The following is a 7,376-nucleotide window of genomic DNA, read 5'->3' on the forward strand; positions in this document are numbered from 1 at the left end:
TCCCCTCCCCACCTCTCTTCCTATTCCTGGAACTGAGAGTTTGTTGAGTCCATCTGAATATCTAGATCATCTGTCATTGGTTCTCTTTACTTGAAGTTCTGGCCAGGCACAGTGGCTCACGCCTGTAATCCCAGCACTTTGAGAGGCTAAGGTGAGAGAACCACTTGAGTCCAGGAGTTTGAGACAAGCCTGGGCAACAGAGTGAGATGCCCTCTCTACAAAAAATTTTATTTAAAAATTAGCTGGTCTTTGTTCCATTTCGAGTTGATTTTTGTGTGTGGTGATAGGAAGGGGTCCTTTTTAATCTTCTGCATGTGGTCAGCCAGTTTTCCTAGCATGATTTATCAAGTAGGTTCTCCTCTCCCCAATGGTTGCTGGTGGAAGCTTTGTCAAAGATGAGTTGGTTAAGAAATTGAGGTATTGTTTCCAGAATCTCTGTCCTGTTCCATTGGTCCATATGCCTGTTCATGTATCAATAGCAGGTTGTTTTGATTATTGTAGCCATATAGTAAAGTTTAAAGTCTGGAAGTGTGATACCTCCAGCTTTGTTTTTTTTGCTAAGGATTGTTTTGGCTATTTGTGATCAGTTATGTTTCCATATGAATTTCTGTATTGTTGTTTCCAGGTTCTGAGAAGAATGATGTTGGTAATTTAATGGGTATTGCATTGAATCTGTAGATTGTCTTTAGTAGATGGACATCTTAACAATGTTGATTCTTCCTATCCATGAGCACGGAATATTTTTTCATTTGTTTGTGTCTTATTAGATTTCTTTGAGCAGTGTTTTGTAGTTTTCATTGCAAAGACCTAAACGTAAAGCCTCAAACTATAAGAATCTTAGAAAACACAGGAGACACCCTTACAGAAATTATAGTAGGCAGTCAATTCCTGATCAAAACCCCAGATGTTCATGCCATAAGAGATAAGATAGACAAGTGGGACCTCATTAAACTGAAAAGCTTCTGCAGAGCAAAACAAACCATCAAGAGAGCAGGGAGATGGCTCACAGAATGGGAAAAAAATATTTGCCAACTGTATATCTGACAAAGGCCTAACATTCAGGATCTACAAGGAACTCAGACATGCCAAAGGAGGGGAGGGAGCCCCATTAAAAAGTGGGCAAAAGACATGAATAGACACTTCTCAAAAGAAGATATACAGGCAGCCAACAGACACATGAAAAAGTGCTCAGCCTTACTCATCATCAGAGAAATGCAAATCAAAACCACACTGAGATACCACCTAATCCCAGTAAGAATGGCCATCATTAATAAAACAAACAACAACAGATGCTGGGGAGGATACCGAGAAAAGGGAATGTTTTAACATTGCTTGTGGAATGCAAACTAACCTTTATGGAAAACAGTGTGGTAATTTCTAAAAGAGCTAGAAATTGACCTTCCATCTGACCTAGTAATCCCCTCTACTGGGAATATACCTGGAGGAACTCAAATCATTCTACAAAAAAAGATACCTGCACACGAGTGTTTATTTCAGCCCTATTCACAATAGCAAAAACATGGAACCAACTGTGCTGCCCATCGAAACTGGACTTGGATAAAAAAATGTACACAATGGAATATTACACAGCCATAAAGAAGGACAAACATATGAACTTCATAGCAATATAGATGGATTTAGAGTCAGTCATACTCAGTGATCTATCACAGAAACAAAGAACAGAGTACCACATGTTCTCACTCACAAGTAGACCCTGAACATCTACCATAATACTGTAAGAAAGGGATTGGCAGTAGTGGGACACTGCCGGGGGTAGGCAGGGACACAACATCAATACGGGTATCTGATCTCAAACCAGGCAAAGTGGGGACCAAAGGGAGGCCCAAACCTTACCTGTACAATGTCCACTTGTATACCTAATTCTGAATTGTACCACATATGTTTAAAATAAAACACAAATCTAAAAAAAATTAGCTGGGCATGGTGGTGGGCACCTAGGGTCCCAAGTACTCAGGAGGCTGAGGCAGGAGGATCATTTGAGTCCAGGTATTTGAGGCTGCAATGAGCTATAATCCTGGCACTGCATTCCAGCTTGGGCAACAGAACAAGACCTTATCTCAAAATAAATAAAGAAAGAAGGGGTCACATAAACAAGTGATCAGAATCACTGTGGACTTTTAAGTTGGAGACTTCTTGTTCTCCAAAGAAATTAACTTAATTTGAATTGAAAGGAATGATCACAACAAAAATAGAAAAAGGTAGGAATTACTGCCAGACCAAGTAACTAGATTAGAATTAACTTAAAGGCATGTGAATGAATCAATGAACAGATATATACAGATTGCCTCTGTGGGACTGTGGGAAACCCAAAGATAGAAGATTGGTTATTTGTCAAAGAGATTTTTGCAGAAAGCTAGATGGAAAAATTCACTGTCACCACAGGGGTGGGCAGGTCAGTAGGTAGATCAATATCCTGCCAGACAGATGCAGTGCTGGATTGATAGCTAGACACGGGGTTAGACAGGTACATTTATATGTCACTGGAGAGCTCATTATATTGGTATAAAGTTCTTGTGTTACATGTAAAGTATAGCGTGGGGGAATTGGGGAGGGAAGAGTAGAATAAGACTGTCACTGCCAAGATAGGCATTGTGACATGTGCTGAAACCCGCAACTAGAGGAAGAGTGGACCCGTTCTTTGAAGGACTCTCTGTGTCTTTTTCTAGGGGTTTCTTCTCAGAGTAGTTTGCAGCCTGCTACTAGGGTTGCTAGCCTCATAACCAGAATCCTAGATTCACCCACCCAGATTTACCTTCAAAATGAACAAATCAGAGCCAGATTTGGGAGATTCAATGGAGTCAGACTGCTGGAGGATGTCTGCAGACTTGGAAATATACAGAAGGATGTAGATCCTCGAAAAACATGACTTTCGAAAGTAGGCACCATCTCTAGAGGAAGGACAGCACCACAAATAACTCCCTCCCAGACATTTGAGGACTGCCTTGTCTTCTGTATTTGGGGCCAGAAAGCAAGAGAGCCAGCTCGGGAGTTCCCTGCCCATGCACATACCATCTTCATTCAGGCCAACCTAGAAGATCCTTACATAAAATAGAAGGTTCTCACATGGTAACTCATACCTTGGCTTACTACAGCCTTCCCAGTGAGTTTCTTTCCTTATACCCGCAAGAGCTGGCGTCTCACCCCTCCCCTTTGCTTCACCAATTCCCCAGCTAGAGAGGAAAGACCTTCTTGGCCTCTGACCTGTGTTGTCTTTGAGATCATTCAAGGACTAGAGGATTCCCCTGGGAGGTTTATTGTGTGGAATGAAAGCAATTATGGAGCCAAATAAAAGAATTAATTGCATGTGAGAATGTGGACTTGGATGGAAGACGTTTAAATGAGCTCTGAAAGAAGCAAGCTGCCAAGAGCAATTTTCTAATCAAAGGGGAATAAAAAGATTCAATCTCTATTTCATTCTAATCCAGAAAACATGTCTTCATGGTGAAGTGGTCTTGAAATGGACTCACCAGCTGAAGTGGAAAAAATATCTAACTGTTCAACATGAGAAAGGGCCACCGATGAATGAGTTGGGATGACACGGGACACAGAGAATGCCTCAAAAGAAAGTCAAGCAAGAGCTCTCTCGTATATGGGTTTTGGACAAGCATTTGTGTTTCAGGGGGAAAAATGCGTCTGGTTCCTATAGGAAACCTGGGATTTTTCATTGGAATACCATGAACCTTAGGGGGGAAACATCCAAGTTTCTCATTGTGAGGATGAGACTCATTCATATGAAATGTAAATACTCCTAGACAATCCCCCCCTTCCTCCTCTAATGTAGAGGAGAAATAGTGCCAGAGGTGCTGGAAACAGATGTTAGTGTGAGCCAGTACACATTCCCGTGAATAAATGTACCCTACCTCAGCACCTTCGAGAACACTTACAGGAAGACGTTGAGCAAACAGGTCTACCAGTGAAAAACAGTTCCGGGTCAAGACATGCAGCTTTTCTTCCCAGCTCCCCAATGTCTCTTGGGGGCCTCCTCAGTGTTGTTTCTCAGGAGATCCTTGGGGTGGATCCATATAGAGACGGAGAGGGTGACAGAGTGTCCTGCACTGCATAAAAAAGAGGCACTCAAAAATGCACAGAGTCCCCGTTCCCGATAGCTTTACGCCTTGTGCCCACTGCCCACACCTAGTATGCTGAGCCGTAGATGTCTGGGGAATGGATAGGGTGCTGAAGCGAGTTTGATTTTGTTTTGTTGCAGAGATAACAGACAGGAAGCTGACGGTGGAAGAAGAGGAGGCCAAGAGGGTAGCAGAGATGGGGAAGCCAGTGCTGGGTGAACACCCCAAACTAGAGGTCATCATTGAAGAGTCCTATGAGTTCAAGGTTAGGCCATCCATGAGGTCTAATTGAATGGTAAATGAATTAGGGTGGGGGGAAGAAGGCCTGGGTCTGTTTGTTTCCAATCTCACCACTGAATATGTGACGATGAAACTGAACAAATCACTTACCCACCCCATGTCTCAGTTTCCCCACTTGTAACGTGGAACAGATAGTGCCAGCCATATGTATGCCAGGAGTATTGTGAGGACACATAACATGGGACACAGAATAAACAGGCTAGAACATCCCTAGACAGTAGCATCACTGTTCTTTGTATGTTTAAAACACACATACCAGAACTCCCCACTGTGGGAGGTGGTGTGTTGACATTATTGTCATTATTCTCTGTTGCATTGCTCTAAGTACCCAGTGTCAGAAGTCACAGCCAGAAAGAGGGAGATAGGACTGTCCCACAAGATAGCACCCAAGGCCACTCCACCCTTGACATTCAGAACCCCGGAAGGCAGGGAAGTTCCCTTCCATCCTTTCAATGCACCAGACGCCTTGCTGGGTCCAGGCAGTTAACCTCATGGCTGCAAGCTTTTCTCTCCCTGACAGACAACGGTGGACAAACTGATTAAGAAGACGAACCTGGCCTTGGTGGTGGGGACACACTCCTGGAGGGACCAGTTCATGGAAGCCATCACGGTCAGTGCAGGTAAGGAGAAGCAGGGGCCAGCTGCATTGAGAGTGTCGTGCCCCTTGAGGCTTTGGAGAGGAACCATGGTGCCGCTGAGGGCCCTGGCTCACATCCCGCTTCCAGGTGTGAACTGAGCAGTGTGTCTTCTCTGGCCTCAGCATCCTCATTTCAGAGGGAGCTATGGTAACCTTTCTCAGAAAGGCAGAAAGACTTGGGATCTTGTCCAAAACACAGCAAATTCCAGTGTCCATCATCCCTTCCTCTCATCAATGCGGCCCCCCTTTTCTGTAAAGCAGAACCGATAGTGACTTCGAGACATGGGGGAGGGGCGGGAGTTTGCAAAACGTTTTTCATGAACTCTGACAAATCTCCACCCCAGGGGACTGCAGATTGCTTCTTGGCACTTACCAGCGGGTCCCCCCATTGTGACCCACAGCTGGGCCACAGCCCCAGCACCTGCGGGTATGTGGGAGTGGGGGCGGAAAGGGCCACCCAGCCCCCACCAGTCCCGCTTCTCGACACCAGGCTCCACTGACCTGGCCCTTCTTCGTGAGGCTATGTTGTCATGACAACCCACAGGCCATCTCCCCGAGGTCCCAGAGCCAGAGCAAAAGCGTAGCCAGGAAGGGCAGTCTGCTGCAGCTGCCCACTATCCTCACCACCCCCCTCAAATCCCTCTGGTTCCCCTTCCGATGACCTGCCGTGCCCCTTGAGGCAGTCAACAGAATGTGGGTTGCACCATGTACCCCTCCTTTACAAGCCTGGGGGCCGAGGCTCAGGCATGAGGGATCATGTGCCCCGACCTACAGCCCTTCTTCCTGGCAGAGCTGTAGTCAGAACCCCAGAATCCCAGCTCCTGCTGGCTTGAAACTCAGTGCCTGCCAGTTCTGCTGTGGCACAGCTGAGGTTGACCTCAACAAGGCTCTCATGTGCCTCTGTGGTCCTCTCCTCCCAGGCCACTGAGTGGGCAACTCTGCCCACACTCCTTGGCAAGGACAGGTGGTGCCCACCCTGCCCTGTCCTGTGGGATATTTGGAGGACGGCGCTGGCTCTCTGGTATCGGGCATGATCGTGAATGACAGCCGTCCTTCTGCAGACAGATAATGGCCAGAACCACAATGGTCATTGTAGCAGTCAGGTTGGAAAATGCAAGGGCAGCCCTGCAAGCACCCAGCAAGGAGCAGGCGCACCCAGCTGACTGGCTTTTCTGTGCCTCACCTCGACCACGCAGTGCAGCCTGCCCACCCCCTCACCTCCTCCTCCACCTGTCCAGTCCTCAGTCTCACTCTCTCGCTTCCTCCCTCCCCCGCTCTTCCTCCGGGCCCTGCAGTCAAATGGACTGAGGAGGCGCCCTGACCAGTTTTCCAGAAGACTTTCTCTGGAGTGGTACTCTGAAATCGCTGCCCCGTGTCTCACCTCCAGCAGGGGATGAGGACGAGGATGAATCGGGGGAGGAGAGGCTGCCGTCCTGCTTCGACTATGTCATGCACTTCCTGACGGTCTTCTGGAAGGTGCTGTTCGCCTGCGTGCCGCCCACAGAGTACTGCCACGGCTGGGCCTGTTTCACCGTGTCCATCCTCATCATCGGCATGCTCACTGCCGTCATCGGGGACCTGGCCTCGCACTTCGGCTGCACCATTGGCCTCAAGGACTCGGTCACTGCCGTGGTGTTCGTGGCATTCGGCACCTCTGTGCCAGGTGAGTGTGCAGGGCTCAGGCTGGCAGAGAGGTTGTTGCCTGGTTTACATGACCCCCCCCATTCTCCTCCAGCTCCTCCTCCCTTCTCAGATCTGAGCTCAGCAGAGTCTCTGCTCCTAAATGCAAAAAGCCCATCAGAGGGATTAAGGAGGAGATTAGCAAGCGCTTGCTCACGAGTGGAGTCTTAAGCAAGGGCAGTCAGGACCCGCCACTGTCCAATGGGACAGACACCGTGCACATTAAACAATTTACACAATTTATCCCTGCCATGCCCCCTGAAACTCTCTTATTTTTATTTATTTATTTTTGAGCTGGGGTCTCATTCTGTTGCCCAGGCTGGAGTGCAGTGGCACAATCACGGCTCACCGCCGCCTTGACCTCTTGGGCTCAGGCAATCCTTCTGCCTCAGCCTCCCAAGTAGCTGGTACTACAGGCATGGGCCACCACACTGGGCTAATTGTTTGATTTTTATAGAGACAAAGTCTCACTGTATGTTACCCAGGCTGGTGTCCAACTCCTGGGCTCAAGCAGTCCCCCCACCTAAGCTTCCCAAAGTGCTGGGATTACAGGCGTGAGCCACTGCACCGAGCTGTAAACTCTTAGAAATGGGGACGTTCAGCCGGGCTCCGTGGCTCAGCCTGTAATCCCGCCCCTTTGGGAGACTGAGGTGAGTGGATTGCCTGAGCCC

General features: G+C 47.8%; 1 protein-coding gene across 1 annotated transcript in view; it reads left to right on the forward strand.

Moving 5' to 3' along the window:
* Positions 1-7,376, forward strand: part of LOC103253083 (sodium/calcium exchanger 3-like) — a 59,703-nt gene that overhangs the window by 49,554 nt on the left and 2,773 nt on the right. The window contains exons 7-9 of the mRNA XM_021709370.1: positions 4,229-4,353; positions 4,909-5,008; positions 6,413-6,688. Coding sequence (XP_021565045.1) covers positions 4,229-4,353; positions 4,909-5,008; positions 6,413-6,688 — 501 coding nt within the window. The remainder of the gene's footprint in view (positions 1-4,228; positions 4,354-4,908; positions 5,009-6,412; positions 6,689-7,376) is intronic.

Source organism: Carlito syrichta, unplaced genomic scaffold (genome assembly GCF_000164805.1).
Source record: "Carlito syrichta isolate Samal-C Ts95f unplaced genomic scaffold, Tarsius_syrichta-2.0.1 Scaffold199447, whole genome shotgun sequence".
NCBI lineage: Eukaryota > Metazoa > Chordata > Mammalia > Primates > Tarsiidae > Carlito > Carlito syrichta.